This window comes from Branchiostoma lanceolatum, chromosome 1 (genome assembly GCF_035083965.1).
Source record: "Branchiostoma lanceolatum isolate klBraLanc5 chromosome 1, klBraLanc5.hap2, whole genome shotgun sequence".
NCBI classification, from domain to species: Eukaryota; Metazoa; Chordata; class Leptocardii; order Amphioxiformes; family Branchiostomatidae; genus Branchiostoma; species Branchiostoma lanceolatum.
The window spans coordinates 20,817,503-20,834,663 of NC_089722.1; the positions used below are offsets into that span (position 1 = coordinate 20,817,503).

The 17,161-nt window shown below is 40.2% G+C and overlaps 2 protein-coding genes across 7 annotated transcripts; one reads left to right on the plus strand and one right to left on the minus strand.

The window, feature by feature from the left end:
* The first annotated feature begins 152 nt into the window (after positions 1 to 152).
* LOC136440640 (RILP-like protein 1) lies at positions 153 to 10,718 on the plus strand. Of its 6 annotated transcripts, none has more exons than XM_066436739.1 (11): positions 153 to 554; positions 1,446 to 1,584; positions 2,082 to 2,200; positions 2,591 to 2,788; positions 3,578 to 3,640; positions 5,122 to 5,306; positions 5,832 to 5,909; positions 6,925 to 7,059; positions 7,734 to 7,817; positions 8,314 to 8,725; positions 8,889 to 10,718. In XM_066436739.1, the coding sequence occupies exons 1-10, from the start codon at positions 270 to 272 to the stop codon at positions 8,693 to 8,695; spliced, it is 1,668 nt and encodes a 555-aa protein (XP_066292836.1). In that variant the 5' UTR covers positions 153 to 269; the 3' UTR covers positions 8,696 to 8,725; positions 8,889 to 10,718. The 6 variants fall into 6 exon arrangements, with proteins under 6 accessions (XP_066292836.1, XP_066292844.1, XP_066292828.1 ...); XM_066436747.1 differs by having other exon boundaries at positions 8,314 to 8,623; XM_066436731.1 differs by having other exon boundaries at positions 8,314 to 10,718.
* A 165-nt stretch (positions 10,719 to 10,883) lies between these two features.
* Positions 10,884 to 16,771, minus strand: LOC136440687 (N-lysine methyltransferase KMT5A-B-like). The gene is made up of 8 exons (XM_066436791.1): positions 16,637 to 16,771; positions 16,363 to 16,430; positions 15,842 to 16,022; positions 14,990 to 15,296; positions 14,392 to 14,476; positions 13,981 to 14,040; positions 13,519 to 13,709; positions 10,884 to 12,871 (listed from the first exon to the last, which is right to left on the minus strand). Exons 1-8 carry the CDS (start codon positions 16,644 to 16,646, stop codon positions 12,658 to 12,660), a joined length of 1,116 nt encoding a protein of 371 aa, XP_066292888.1. The 5' UTR covers positions 16,647 to 16,771; the 3' UTR covers positions 10,884 to 12,657.
* Between the last annotated feature and the right edge of the window lie 390 nt (positions 16,772 to 17,161).

The window sequence follows — 17,161 nt, forward strand, 5'->3', positions numbered from 1 at the left end:
AATTCCTTTTCTTTGAATAACACTTCAAAGACAGAATTACTTATGATAATATTTTCCATTTCTTTATAAAAAGAAGTCGATGAGAGGCATACAAATTTACAATGTAGTGAATTTAGGGAATAAACTCAAGAAATGGTAACCTTTGACCCGTTAGAGGTTACTTGGGGTCAATGATGAGCGCGAAGGGGCACAACTTCTCATTCTCAAAATAGTAACTTTACGGCGTTCTCAACCCATGATCGTTATTTATAGAGGTCAGCAGCGGTGTAATGGCCGAAGAAGAACATTCATCTATCCCTTTAGAGCTGACAGTCGTCGATGTTTACAAATGGGCGGCGGAAATCGGGCAGGAATTCGAAAGACTGATTGACACATTCGGGACTGAGTCCGTCAGTGACTTCATGCCAAAAGTGGTGAGAGTTTTAGAGCAGCTGGAGAAGTTGGTGGACAGGGATGAAAAGGAACACAACGAAGTGTCCGAGCTTCGGCTGGACGTCCAGAGGTTACAGGCCATGTACCTGGAGAAAAGCGAGCAGAACGCCCGTATCCAAAAGGTATGAGGGGGCGTGGCAATTCTTAAAAACATAACGGATCATAACGGTCCGTAATGATCTTTGACACTGTTTATCAATTCGTCACCAATGATACAGATCAGATATCAGTGTGAAAGTTTTGACGTGTTTTCAGGCGTTGTGTGTCACCGTGTACGTCGCTAGCACTCTTTCTAAAGAATGCAATAAGGGGATTGGAACTGATTTAATCTTAGCTCATGTCATGGGTGTGACAGTAACTTGAGGAAGAGGAATTTAGGAAGAGGAAGGAAGTGTGGCATCTGGACATCTGCTTTTCTGTAGATTGAGCCTTCTGTGTATCTTTATAAAGTTACATAAACACATCAGGTCGAAACATACTGATATGTCTATTTCAGACAAATGTCATAGATTTTGAAAGGATCAATAAAAAACGAGGTTCTGTGTGACACACTGTCCACCCATCTTAAGGATTTTCAAATAACATATTTTTATTTCAAACAACCTAATATTCCCCCCCAAAAAAGAGAAACTACCCATTATCATTACCTTTAACCTCCCAGACCTTTGCCTTTCCTGAAGAAGGTTAGTAGGAAGAAATTAGCCTTTAGAAAAAGTTAAGCTAGTTATGTTAGAATGTAGATGTGTATATTGGCTTGCTAATCTACTTAGAAACTGCTAATCAGAGAAAAATGAAGCGCATCTCAATAATGTACATGTAGTTCTTACTCAACTGCAGGACCTTAACCTGGATAAAACATAGTCATGTTTGAGACCGCATTCTTCACACTGCAGGAGCGACAAAAAGCCACAGTGTGAAGTAGAACCAATAAGTATTGCCCCGAGTAAGGTAACAGATGGTCACCAAAACGTCAGCCATGAGGACCTTCTATAAAGAACTTTGTTATCCTACAGGACCTTGAGCAGGTGGACGAATCCTGGAAAGAAGAAGCTAAAGAGCTGCTGCAGACCATCTCCAGATTACGGGAGGAGAATAAACAGCTCAACACTGCTCTCTCCTCACACACTACAGAACAACATGCCCACGCTAAGGGTACTGTCACGCTTTTTCCCGATAGACAATAAACACTCTTCTTATGGTATCATGAGGGTTTGCATACTTTTTGCCATGAGGCGTAGAGTCAGCTCTAATTCAACGTTAAGCATTATCGGTAAATTATTCATCGCTTTAATTTTACGTAGCACGTTTGTCATCCTGAATTCACATTGACCAATCATTTCTATTGCAAAGTCAAATTCCAGATTGCTCAAAAGTCCCATGAATATAGATCTAATGGAAGAATCCAATGAAATCATTCCCAAAAGTAAGATTAGTCATTGAACTGTTGCTGGCCTTCCTGAATTTAAAGTTAACTGTTGCCTGTCCTCCTAGATTAATAGCTTAGCAATGCCAGGATTCCCATATACACTGGCCCTCTTATTATGCTGTCATGTTGTCTGTGTGTGAAACTATTTCCAGTTTTAAGGGGATCAAGTCCTGCATATGTTTGCTTTTAAGACCTATAACAAGGATATCTTTCTCTGTTGCAGAGATATCTGACAGTGATTTTGAGGTGATGACTCGACTGAAGGAGACGGTGGACAGACAGAGGGATGCCCTCAGGGCTAAAGACATGGAGATCAACCAAAGGAACATGGAGTTGGAGGCTGTAAGCATCTTCTGCGAAATCTGTTTAACCTTAAAGGAAAGCTACAGAAAAAATTGAAAAGTCAACTATACTATGCTAAATATACCCAAGATGATTATTTGTCTCACATAAGTCTGCCATAGTTCTGGGATCTCCCACCATTTGCAACTTATGCTGTGATGATGGCTTCTCACCTGATGATTGAATTATGTGACATCAGTGTTCTAAATTTCCCAACCAGAATGAAGAGTGCTTTTCAAGCTGGCTTTTCTGAGGATGGATTTGGAGGAATTGAATTCAAAGCCCACAAACTCGTCAATTCCCTCAAATTTGTCGGAATGTTCCTTTAAATCCATCCTCAGTAGTGCAGAGCTTAACAATACCCCCCTCTCCTCTCATTTTTCTCTACAGCTTCAGTCCCAGGTCGAGCGACTGGCTAAAGTGAACCACGACCTGCGGAGAAAACAGGCCATCACCCAGCAGCAGGGCAAATCGCTGGTGGAAGAGAAGGCTCACCTCCAGGCTTCGCTGCAGGGAAAAGAACAAGAGATAACGGCACTCAAGGACAGGCTAGGGCTGCAGGGAGACCTGGGGGACCAGATTATTAAGGTATGGTCCTGGGATAGTCAGCGTAGAAGTCATTCCATACAACTGTGTACAGGTATCACCGTAACAGGTAGCTGTACAGACCAATCCCATAGCCCCGCCCACCTCTGTCAAAATGTAGAAAATGCTGGATTAAAACATAAGAATGAAAATATTTGACAGAGGCAGGCGCTCTCATTGGTCGAACTGCTGATTGCCATACTGTCATTGGCAAAACTGCTAATTGTGATGGACAGTCAGGATCGGTGTATTGTGGTGATCTCTCAGCATAACCGTAGCACCTGTGGCAGAGCCTTCAGAGCCTGCATCGAGCTGATTGACCACCGCTGGACACACTGGACATAACATGATGTTATTGGTCATCATTGACAACAACTGACGAACAAACAAACAGTTCCCATTTCGTGATTTGTTCTGGGTGGATGAATGGGTCAGTTGGATTGAATTTGATTGCTTTCCTGTCAGAGGACTGTATGGTTGCATGGCTACTGTAGAATATGTATACATATATAACAACTAAAGAGGGAGTCGGTGGATGATAACATTCTTTGTACACTTGTACCAAGTGATATTTACCTAGTCAACACTTGGTTGTGTGCAAACAACTTTGTTCAGCAGTGATGTACCAACCTGAATGAACTTTTCATGGATAAAGAGGAAGCAGCAAAAAGGGGAGGTGACAAGGTGACCATTTCTGCTACAGTCGATGGCTGTATGTTCTTACTTCCTGCACCTGTAATGATATGCACAGATGCAGACAGCCTGTTAACTTGATCATCACCCTCCCCACAGGAGATGATGGACAGTCTGGAGGTCCTACAGACGGAGGAGCGTGACGACAACAGCCGTGGGAAGGTAGTGTTATAAGCACTGCAATACTGCATGGAAGCCAACAGTAACATCATGGTACCTGTCCTCACTTATACGCACATTGTTCTGTTCATTAGGACCAATACGTGGTGTCCTGCTTGTTTCTGTGGTGCCCCCCTCCCCACCTGCTGTGATAAGTTCTACTTGTTTTTGTGCACAAGGACTCAGACTGCCTTAAGGCACAGCTCTCATCAGTTTGTGTTATTCCCTGCCCCTGCATGTCCTCATATAGCCTTCCTGGGAAGCCTTTATTACATAGATCTTGTCATGTCTTAGTAATGTTGTGGCACAATTATTTTACTAACTCTTTAGGGAATCCTCATTATGTTTTGCAATTCTGTTATATTTCTATGTATTATGGTCATCTGTGTTTCAATGGTACAAGTTTAATGTTACAAATGTTGAAGGACAATTTTATGGTTCTGCCTCAGTTGTGTTAAATGTGTTTGATATCAATTTTGTTTAGTTTCAGTTTTTGCCCTGCATGGTGTGTGGTCTTCATGTTTTTCCTGCCTGCATGGCTATTCCAAGTTGATGTCTAACTGTGCATGTTTCAGTCTGTTGTACTAACAGTATTGTATATTGCAATCTTTTGGTTGAAAGTAGTTATGATTCAACCCACATTAACATTAATCCAACGGGTTACATAAGGGTGACAAGTTACAGCTGATTGAGTGCACAAGTTATTCTATTTATGAGATTTCCATTATGACTAATCCAAAATTTTACACTAAGCTTACATGAGAGATTAAACAGGTGAATGCAGTTTTCGTCATACAAAATTTTTCTAGCCTTGTTTTAATATATCTGCATTTGAATGTAAGAGACTAAAGGACATGAAAGTTACATCAAGATTTTGTATACTAGTACACTTAATCTAGTCGAAGAATAGCACTGTGATCATAGTACATACATTCCTGAAGCCACTGTCAAACACAGCCAACCTCCCGACCTTCTCCAGACCATGGTTGGGAGTTAGTGGTGAGCAAGGTCATCTGTGATTGGGAGTTGATCCGCAAGGTTGCCTACTACTAGTCTTTAAATCGTTGTCTGCACCAGCCGACCATAAATTTAAGTTGAAGTAGTCATATTCTGCTTTGATACGATCAGAGAAGCAAACTGGGGCCAGATGAGGGTAAATTTCGCCATAAATTTAAGTTGAAGTAGTCATATTCTGCTTTGATACGATCAGAGAAGCGAACTGGGGCCAGATGAGGGTAAATTTCAGGCTACTCCCAACCCAGTACCAACCTTGGTTGGGGAGTGGTCAGGAGCAAAGTTGTGCAAAGATCCTAAATGTTGACAGGGGCTTAAGGCATAGCAGGTACTTGATATGTATAGTTGTATGTATGTTTCACATACATGTAGTTCTTTATTTTCAGACAGGTCACAAAATACAACATATGGCATGTTGCTTTAACTTGCTTTAAGTGATTATTCCATACTTTTGACTTTCCCATACGCAGGAAGAATCCTCAGACATGGCCCAACTCGATGACACAACTAGACTGGATGGGAAGCTCGTGATCGACTTGTCGGACCCCGAACGTCCGAGGTTCACTATGACGGAGCTACGCTCGGTGCTGCAGGAAAAGAATGAGCTGAAGATTCGCCTCATGGAAGTGGAGGATGAACTCAGCAAGTACAAGAAGTAAGCTGTTTTTAAGAATTTTACTTCATCATCTATAATAATCATTTTGCAAAATTTGCAAAATTTTCTTTGTTTTCATAATCTCAATTTTTTAATCTTATTTTTTTATTTTTCATTTCTATATTTTCATATTTCAATTTCTTAATTCTATAGAAAAGTAAGCTGTTGTTTTCTGTACTTCTATGGAAGACATGGTTTCTTAAACATTGCTTCACAAGCAGTTAGAGCTGTCTACTAGAAAGGAGATTTGAAAATACATATTTTTTTTCAAATTCGTGTCTCAGGGATTATAATGCCTTGAGAGAAATGCCAAGTACCTTTAGCTCATATACTAAAGTATACTCTTTGTTTTGAGATTTACAAACATTGTATTCTATATGGTTATTGTAGCTCACTGTAGGTGTTCAGTGATTGTAGATTTGTGTCAAATGCTTTACTTGTACGTTGCTGTGTTACTCTTTTTCCTTTCAATTACACACGTTCTGGTATGTTTCTGTGGTTCTTTCTCTGCTGTGTTTTTCTCAGCAAGCTGACCAAATCCACTCAGACTCTTCCCGGAGAGGTTTTTCCGGAGACAAATACAGTCTGGACACAGACCTACAAGTATCTCTTACTCGTCATTACGTCTTCTCTTCCTTTTCTCTTCTTCGTTTGCTGCTACTTGGCTCTGTTCTTTCATTTTTCAGCAGAGCAATAAAAAGTGCATGTTCTATGTTTGAATGCTGAACAGCTGTGTTGATGTCATGCCCAATGTTTATAGCACAAACTGCATTTACATGTATTACATATGTCAGGCCAGAGATTGCAATCTGACAGAATTGCTGATTCTGCTGGTAGAGATCCTGATCAGTCTGTGAACAGAGATCGTGATCTGGATCTGTATCTGTATCTATATTGCTGGTACCCCCGCCATTAGGCGTAACACACCAACTTCACAGGCACGCGGCGCGGCAGCAGCTGGTTATATTACACCTAGTTTTTGCATATCTGACTGCAACCGATCTGGATCTCTGCAAATACAAATTGACAACTCTAATGGTAGAGATCCCGATTGATGTCTGCAAATTTTAAGAGATTCGCTTAAAAAACAGTCAGAACTTTTCTTCAAGTTCGATTCATGTCACTTCAGACCAATAGATTGACTTGAAACTCAAGATGTATAAATGGCAGACCACCTAACACATTCCTAGCATCCTGATGGCATGATCTCTGTCGACAAAGACTCTGATCACGATCTCTACTAGAAGAATCAGCTATTCTGCTAGATCGCAATCTCTATACTGACGTTTACATGACAATGCTTTGCTGTCAAAGTTACCCTCAACATAATTAGTTTTGCAACCTTTAAGTTTGTACTGCAGTACATTTGCCTGTCTTCTGACACAACATTGTGCTGGTATGTGGTGTTTCTGTTGTCTTTTCCCTGAACTTTGCATCTGCAAAGCACAATTTTGTACATGCTTACATCAGGTTGCTCTTACCAACAGTCTTGGTAATGACTGCACTGCGGAAATAACCTTGAGATTTCTTGTCTTTCCTTCTTTTTGTTTTTTTCTCTCAACGTCCCTCCTCTTTCCATCCTGAATCTTTTTTGTTAAAAACGTCCTGCCATTGTCAGTCCTGTCGAGGACCCCTTTATGGAAAGTAGCGTAGATAACAGGGACTCAGATCGTGATGAGGAATCGTGCAGGTCAAGCGAGGGAAGCTTGTACTTTGACTCCGACCACTATTCCCTCATGAGGGACCCTGAAAGGTCATTCTTGTTGATGTCATAACTTTCAGGCACTAACTGTAGCCTAGATGCATCAATTGATCAAAAGCTGCTAACAAAAGTGGATCTCGTGTGTACGTGAGGTTTGAAAAGCCTGCTTTGAGGATAGACTTTTTGTTTTGCGAGTTAAATACTGTTATACCCAGGTGGTCAAGGCTATGTACATGTAGCTGTACATGTCAACATTTTTACATTAAACATCATTTGTACATATATGCATATGCCAGAATATTGAAGTGATGGAATCATACAAAAGTTGAATTAGCCAGTCTCAAATTTTAAAAATCCTTTGAACTACTAAATGACACTAACTCTTTTTCCAGATCATAGACATTACATATATATTGTATTATTATTTTATCATGAGTCTTCATCAAGGTCGCTGATCAGTTTATAGCATACATCTCCACTATAGCTGCCTATAAACTTCAGAATTTCTGTGGGTTATATTTTAGCCAGATCAAAATATGCAATTTTGATGATCATGACATATTGTATCTTTCAGCCAGATTTTAGAAATTTGCCAGCCAATTTTGAAGCTAATAGGTTGTGCCACAAACCATCCTGTCAACAACACACCCTTGAATTTTGCGTTTGTTTGTTGTTAAAGGCTTTGTGTAACTGTAATGTTAACCTCTTCCCTTCCCCCATTGTAGTGAAGATGAGACAGATGCTCCAGTTCCTGACTTACCAGAGCCAACAGCTCAACAGCCTCAACAGGAGTCTGGCATCAAAAAACTGTGAGCATCACATCTTATATCTATAGCTATATCTATAGCAGTCTGTACTGTTCAAGACCCCTTTCAGTCTTTGTCATTGAAGATATCATCGGATGCCTCCTCAGTAAGCTAGGACGGCTTTACGCTACTCGTTCCTATCCTCTATCAGCGTTGTATCTTAGCTTTACTGCTGAGTCCTGTGTCTGTGCTGAGTGTGTCAATGAGTAACCTGAAACATTTCCCCTTTTACAGTGGGAGGCTCTGCAAAACTGGGCTGAGAGCTTGGCCTTTATCCAGCTGTCAGCCAATCAGAGAACGAACATTTAATACCTAAAGAAAAGATTTTAGTGATTCTCTGATTGGCTGACAGCTGGTTAGAAGCCAAGCCCACAAAAGTGGAAACCTCAGCACTGTTTAGCAGAGCCTTTCCAAGGTATATTGTCTAGGCTGCTGGCGAGGCTCTGCATAGGAGAATGGAATCCACAAGTGTAATGAAAAGTATCTTATCATGTTACAGTTTCAGTTTCTTCTCGAGAAGCAAGACTTCTCCTCCGAGCCCGTCTTCCTCTCATCAGCCCTCCCCAAGTCCCCTCCCGGATGTCTCAGAAAGTGACAACAGTGCATCGGAAGACCAGCAACAACCACACAGTACTGAAACCCCACCAGTCCCTGCTGATTACCCAACAGTCACTGACGAAACCGCACCAGTCGCTACAGAAACCAAACCGGTTGCTACAGAAACCACTCCAACCCAGCCCAGCGAGACATCCGACCAGGCAGCAAAGAAGAACAGCCACAGCAAGGAGCACCAAGACAACGACCAAGAGGTAGACAAAGCTGAAGAAGCTTCAGAAACAGATGGAAAAGTGCCAGAGATGTTGTTGTGCAGTGGTGTGTGATGTGGTGCGGGAGATGTCTGTTCTATAATGGTTTGGATTCGTCTTCGTACACACTGCTTATTTGAAAATAGGCTTTTGTTGCCACAAACCTAAATACAATGTGAGTCATAACAGATTTGTGCGAGATTTAGATTGTAAACCCTCTTTACCTGTCAGAGTATATTCACGATGTGGTTTTCCTGTTTGGGTTCAGGTTTGGTTGCTGCAGTTAGTTCATCAGGCACTCGAGTAACCTGCCCTCCTGCCAAGAAACCTTCAAGAGTCTCAGTTTGCTTCTTATGTTTTCAAAAGAGATCAAGGACTCTAAAAATGATGATCTCAAAAATCAGTACATGTGGTGAATTTGCCCGGTGAGAAAAGAGAAAGCAGGAGGATAGCACTGTTTTTAGTGTACTTTTGTTTACATTTGGCATGTGACTGTACTGGTTACTTGTGATCTTTGACATACAGTCCAACCTGTACAACTACAAGTGACCACCTCTACATAAGGACCACCAGGCCAATGTGACCTCTTCTAGCAATGTGACCACTTCTTGGTGGTCCCTTAGATAATTTTCTCATCGACACAAGAATCCTGTCCATAGTGACCACCTGTCCACATAGACCAGGTTTTATCAGTCCACTGAGTGGTCTTCTTGAGCAGGTTTCACTGACGTATACCAAATGTATCTGCAATGTTTACGTGTGAAATATGACAGAACACGGCCAGGTGGAATGGCCTGGCATTGAGGCTTTTGTAGCTTTAGTCAGTTTCTGAGTGAACTAAAGCAATACAAGGCTGGATCTCAAACTACAGAAATTTTGCTCATGAGTGCCAGTTGCACTGAGATCTAGGTTTGGTACCTCAAGTGCCTTAACGTTAAATGCTTTATTGCAGTATTTTATAACTCATCACTTTGACCACTTGTGTTCTGGTTTACACCAACTTGATGTAATTTGTAGCTCCTACATTAAGAAATTGAGCAAAGTTTTGAGCAAAAGTGTCCTGTAATAATATTTTGCTCATTGTGAAAATGTAATGTTGGTTTCTGTTTAAATAACACACCGGTATATTAATTTGGTGTTTTTGCTTTAACTTGCTGCTATGTTCACAGAATACAACAGAGATTGTTGGTTGCATGTATAGATTTATAGGTAATCTGAACAGCTACTTATGAGTTTTAATGTACAATACTTCTCTTTTATTTAGTTCTGATTTTGTTGCACTGACGATGATTTGCGTTGTTTTTTATGCAAATTGTTACTAATTTTTTATTCAAGCAGAAAAGAAGTAATCCAGATGTTATTCTGTTACTCAGCAAATTTTATAAACTAGTTTACTGACAGAAAGCTGATTTTACATGTGTAACTAAAAGTTTATGGTCCTGGAATAGTGTAGTCCATACCAGGGAAAACTAAATGATTGACAATTTACCCACCCAAGTTTTTAATTTTTGTTGCACAGTATTGTCCTAGTCTGTATTCACTGACTGACAGTAGTATTTTAAATTTCATATACCACTATTATGGTAATACAAAAATGTATGAATAAAGTACACAGCAATCCCTCTAATTGTTACTGTAGTATTCTGCAAATTTCCATCTTACCAATACCAGTCTTTCTGAAATAGTTTTTATTCATTAACAGTCATGTCTTAATATACAATTATGTGATACACAGACAAAAGTGCCATGTGTAAATGATAATTGCTCTTATAGATGCCAAGATAATAGTTAAGATCATGTCTTGTAATATCCATGTCTTCCTAGATGTAAGCATTTTGATAGTATGCTGTGCATTTAAAAAAAGATATACTTTCACAGACATGGTGCAATGTCCTAACAGCTTTTTGATTTAAACAGAAAATGGCTTTAGTATTTCTATAAAGTTGGATATGTTTTAAAGTATGATAATGATATTACAGACTAATAGAGGATTTAAGCTCAAACTTGCACACATTTCAGTAAATTGTTGCACCAGACAGATATTTTAGACTAACACTTGTGCCAAATCTTCAATAAATTTCAGGTGGCAGATCTACAATGGCTGAGCGATCTTTCTTTTCCAACTTTAAAAGATACTGTCAGAAGTAGACCTTTTTGCATTGTTATGTGGTGTATGCATTGACTGTCAGTTTCACAATCATCTTAATGAACACTTGCTTTCCAAAAAGTAATTATCTAGAAAAATAAAAGAAGATACTACATGTACTATTTCTAGAATTTATTCAGGTGTAAGTCAAATTTCTTACCTCACATTTCACTTCCAATTCAGTTTGTGTAAGCAGCCTAATAGATGCTATTAGTCTTGAACACCATGTCAATCATTTTTGTCAAGCTATATGTACATTCACCCTCCTCAGCAGGCCCGACTTGCTCGGTGCGTTACCTCTTGCATCGGCCCTGCTATTCCAAGCCAGTATTCTGGCTTCTGTCAACATAACTGACAGTTGCTCATTAATAATCAATAATCTCGCCTTATTTGGCACAAACAGCCCTTATTCTGTTCTGAACTCAAAGTAGTGATGTAAGACATAACCTGATTGGCTGATAGCTTCTCCGCGACCTTTGCGCGTTTTGCACAAGATGAGCTTGTGCAAAGCCTCTGATTTGTTGAAAGCTATTTTTGTGGTAACATTGCCAGAATACGGGCCTGGAATAACAGGGCCGACGCGGAAGGTAATGTACCAAGCGAGTCGGGCCTGCTGAGGAGGGTGTGTACATTGTACATCAGCCTCTCCTGTACCACCCACATACTTCATCATAAGTCATTGAGTCATGTGCCTATGGATCAAAATTTAAAGACAGTTTTCAACAGAAAATGCAGTGAAGTTCTTGAAAGGACCCCATTTGGTCAGGATGTGCTATTCTATGCATTTCAAGTTATCTTTCGCAGCCTAACAAACTGAAAGAATTGGTGACAAACAAGAAACTAAAACAATACATACATTAAGGTGCCATAGAAAAATGTAATATACACGTGTATAGACATACACTATTACTAAAAAATATGATACACTTATACATTAAAGCTCAGTTCTATAGGTCTTCCAGGTCCAATATACAATGTTAAGTTGTATTTATACAATACTAAAAACAACACATACTAACTATTACCATATTGAAGAGAAGTCATTGCCTACTTTTCACAGCACTGTACAATGTTCCTCACCAACTGAATGTTAATGAGTTTATAGCTAAAACACAAGTCTATCCATTGATACTCAGTAAAATAGCATCTTACACGGTTTCAAAATGAGTTCTAGTGAAAGCTAGCACAAGCCTGGGTTCCATTCTGGCTAGCCATTCTGGCTATCTAGTCAATGTCCACTCTAGTGATTGTAGCTACTATTGAAGTGGACATATTGCAAATCTTTAAGCATTTGCAATGGTTTGATTTCAGAAAGGCCATTCCTTCTAATAGTTCTATGAGAACATCAGGCACAGTGGCATCGCAAGGGGACTGACATGCTTCACCATATCTTTGGACCCTCATACCTGCCTGAGCTGGCATTAACAAAGCTTTCTATATCACTCACACGTATCGGTTACTGAATTATCATAAAATATACCAGCAGCACAGCAAATTCCTTGTACATGTACCAGTATTGGATTAATTTTGCCATACATACAATACATTCAAACTAGAATCTCCTAGTTCTATTTGTACAATTCCTTACACTCTAAATAAGCTGATTCATGGTTTAAATTGCTCATGTGCATCGAGATGCATTGTAGCTAATGTGTCAAAGGTGAAGGCGACTAACTTGTAAACAGTTCTTGTCTAGATCGTGCTTACTTCATGTTTAGGCCCGACGCGTTCTCATATATGCCTCAGGAGCCTTCAACTTTGACCTATCACCCACAATACATCTTGCGGTGCATGCACACTTTAAACAGTGAACTGGCTTATTGTGAAGTACTGGCCAGTGCAAGGCATTAAGGTAGACATGGCAGTGTTAAGAGAATGTTTTCAACATGTATTAACAAGCTAACCAGGGGTGTGACTCTAGTGATGCTTTACTTCTGTCCCCATAGTCATACTGCAGCTCCTCTCCGACTTGAATGTCCCTGGCTGCGAGTAGGATAAGGCGTGGCAGACCCCCTGCGGAGATGGACCTGGTCATCAGGTTCTTGTGTTTAACACTGTGGTTGATAAGGCGACCCAGCCGACCTGACTCAGCTGTGGCATCAACACTGGGAAAAGGAAAAAAAGACTGCATTGAGTGATTGATACCAGCATATGATATCAATTATTATGCACAAATCTTACTTTCCAGGCACTATACTGCATGTCATTGATGCTGTGATGTAGGGCTGTGTAGCGGTACTCATTTAGATGGTACAAAATACAAGAACATTAGTTTATTGGTTAACCTTGATAGACTTATTTTCCTAAAAACTGTTCTTCCTGCCAAAGGGATGAAAATTGTATGGGCATTGAAATGAACACCGTCTTTGATTTGAGATCCTTTCAAAAGCATTTGTTCTCTCACTTCTCTGCATGAGGTAATTGAAGTGTAAATAAAATTTCTGTTTATCTGTGTTTCTGTCATCATCAAAAAGCACTGGTTACTTTGTCAAATAATTAATTTACAGGTGACAGACCTGTACCTAAACCTCTGTACCAATACAAAATGTAATTGTACCTGATGTTACAATTAGGTAACCATGCAGCCTTACTGTGGTGACACTAGAAACATGTGAGCCAACTGACAACTGTTTTAAATTTTACAACCGATATAAAAATGATGACAAGAAACAATCATGGCTGAGAGAGTGTATGAAAAGCACCTAGTGATGCAATCCATTTTCAGCTTTAATTTTTCCAGTTTGACACTCACCAGTATGTCTTGTTCTTGTACTTGAAGTAGTACATGTAGCAGCCTGTGCTTGGGTCCTCAGCATATTTAGCCTCTCTGTCCTTGGCCATTTTTGTGTCGATCAGATCCCCGGCATATTCCACCACAAAGTCGCCTCGTCCAAACGACCTTGTGGCCACTACCCCCCTTCCCTTGCCTTCTATATCCACAACCTACAAAGGAGAAGAGAGGAAACCAAAATGATGAACGTTTTGGTACAAGTACATTATTCGATAATAGTACTGGTGTACCAAAGCGCATATTACGCATTCCAATAGAAAACCATGTAAGCTGATTCATCATGCATCTACCACAAGGCGGGAGCTAAAGACCATAATTTGGCGGGCTCATTCTCAGGCATGCACCCGCCAAACTGTATGCTCTTTAGCTCCTTCCCAAGGAAAAGGTGAATCTCTTAAAATATAGAGACTGGAAGACCCTTACTTCCATCCCTTCCTCTGCATTTGCCAAGATCTGCTGTTCTATCCATTCCTCCTTCTCTTGCTGAAATAGAAAAAAATACAATGTGGACATTTCTTCTGATTTGAAGAACTACAGTGTACGATTTTATCTTAAAAAGACAATTGAATATCAAGTTTTAGCCAACCATTCTGAGGCAACAGCTGTGTTTCTGGGATTATAATTCTCTGAACAATCTGTTAACTCTGAAGGTTGTTTGTATGTGTGTGTCTGATAAAATGCTTCATATTAAAGATTCTCATATCTTACTGCCCTATTTCAAACAGGTTCAAACTGGTACATGCACCTTGATTGGAGAACAGACATCTTTTAGTATTAATTAGTCTTTTGCAAGGTGGTTCTAAAAAATCTATGCTATCAAAAATCATGACCTACCTTCAACTCTGCTTGGGACTTTCTGGCACTCCTTCTCACAAAGTAGTCATCGATGTGGTGAGACTTCACTGGTTTTCTGTCTCTTCTGAGGAAACATGATAAGAAAGCATTATCACCATGAACATCTTAACACAGGATTGATCAACACAGCAAAAATGCTACTACTAGCCCATTGTAAACATCCTCCTATGCAAAGCCTCACCCATGGCCTATACAATGTACTGTGGGGGGCTCTGCTAAAGCGGGCTGAGGCTTCCACTTTTGTGGGCGTGGCTCTAACCAGCTGTCACCCAATCAGAAATTCGACTCTACCTAAAGAAAACATTTAGACAACTCTCTGATTGTCTGACAGTTGGTTAGAGGCCACATCCACAAAACAAGAAACATCAGTCCGGTTTAGCAGAGCCTCCCCAATGAATATTATATAGGCCAAAGGCAAGGCCATATGTAGGAAAATGATTAAAAAAACAGTATGTAAAGGAACTCACTAGGAAGCAGCAGCTGCTATACATTTTAGTGTAAATTACAGTTGTAACATAAAGTATACCATCCATTTGAATGACTTTAGCGAGTCAGATAAAAAACAAAAGTTACAAACCTTTTCCTTGCAGATGCTGGCCTGGAGACACTGGTGGAAGCAGCTTTCTTGCTGCTCTTTCTACCTCTCCCTTTAGCTGAGACAGCAGTGGACGTTTCTCTGGTGTCAGATGATGTTTGATCTGGCTCGTCGGACTGAGCTGCAAGTAATTCCCCGTCACCAAGTTCAGCAGCAGTTGTGTCTCCTACTAGGCCACTTTCTAATGACTTTGGTTTCAACTGATTCATCTGGACTTTCTCCGGTTTGGCCTTTGTCTTAGTGGGTGTGGTTTCTGGGGTCACCAAACCTGTGGAAATCAGCCGGGTAACTGCAGCAGAAACAGGAAAAAATATTCTATTTTACATAACTGTTGTATTACTGTGATTGAAAGACCACCAATATCATAACTAATTAAAATGATAGTAATCGCTGCACATCTAAAGCAAAGTTTTGTTTACTTGTATGTAATAAACACCATGTCCCCGTTATGCAATCCTGCAGTTTTGCTGTGGATCCATGAGCAGGGGTTACATTCCAGGCTCGGCCCCAGCTCGACATGTTAAAAATATAAGGGATTGCATTCATCATTTTGAATGGTGACGTAAAGTCGACAGCCCTGTGTATGACTATGAGGGAGCTTCTAGCATATTAGCCTCAAGCGTCAATCCTCTGAAAACAGATAGAGAAGGGATGACCCTGTGTTCTTGGCTGAATATGAGAGCCGTTGCGAAGCCCCTTGCATTTATTATATAACTAGTTACATGCTTCACCTTAGTTGAGGATGACTGTTCCAATACTAATTACTAGTAGAGTAAAACTCTTGAAATTTCCTTGGCATGTGGCATGTTATTTAACTGATGATAAGGGTCAAACCTTCAGCTTCGGCGCCCGGCCTCCTAGTCACAACCACATCTTCTGTCGCCTTAGCGATGTCAATCAACTCCTTCGTTATGTGTCGTGGACTTGAGTTTGCCTTGTTCTCTGGGCTCTTTGGGAAGAAGGCTGTGATGGCTGCTTGTGAGTCTGTCTTCCCTTCACCCTGCATGATGGTCTCCTGATTATCAAACATCAAGCAACAATTGAAAAAACAAATCAGACAGTGAAATAATATGAAGATTGTTATACTTTAAAATTTTATATACTAAGATGTTCATTATTCTTGATACATAACAGACAGTGACGATAGAGGATACATGTATAAATAACAGACACTGGACGTTACATGCAAATTATGCTGAATTTGTTCAGAACGAAGAACATGCACTAACAGCGAGGTATATCTTTTGTAAACTACACATGTATCAACACAGAAGAAGAAGCACCACATCTGCCCCCCACCCCACATCTGACAAAACCCATAGTATTTTATACAAATTGTAGTCTGTTTTTCTTACCGTTCCTTTCGTCTTCCGAACCTGCGGGGATTCGGCTCCCTTCACATTCTTGTTCTTCTTTGATCTTCCTGTAAAACAGAGAACAAACCCAACATCAAAAGGGTAACCTGAGTTGCATACGATCAAATCTGCCAAAATAGCCCACGCGCTCAACAATGCCCCCTATCAACATAGCGGACCAAGCTGGTCCCACGGACACTAAAAGACCACATTAAAATGAGATTTATTTCTGCAGATTCTTCAATGCCTAAGCGTTCGTATTGCAATACCTTACCTCTGGCCATGGTTTGTTGAGCTAAACGATCAAGGGTAACGGGAAAACTCGGCGTAAAATCTTGCGAAGACAACGTCCAGCTCGAGTGTGCAGCTTGCAGCTTAGCTTGGCTCGGTTCAAACTGTGGGGATTTAAATCGAATCGTGGGCTGTGATTGGTTCATCTTTCATCTGGCGCGAAATAATTAGGAGCGTGCTGATTGGCTAGAAGTCTCACCTTTGACCTCTTCCGGCATTATATTTATCATTTGCAAGAATTTTGCACAAAACTATGATTTTATATTTAATCATTTGATCTCACATGAAATAAAGACAAGCGAATTAGACTGTGATGGCTTGTTCGTCAAGACTCTTGCACGAAAGCTCACGTGATAACGTTTTTCGAGAAAATTCGAGATCGTGGGACATTTTAATGTATATAATGATAGGGTAGGATTTGCAAGAAGCCTAGCATCCATCGTTACTAAGTTACAAAATATACCATATCTGGTCATTTTGAAATACTAGTTTCCTAAAATTTTATAGG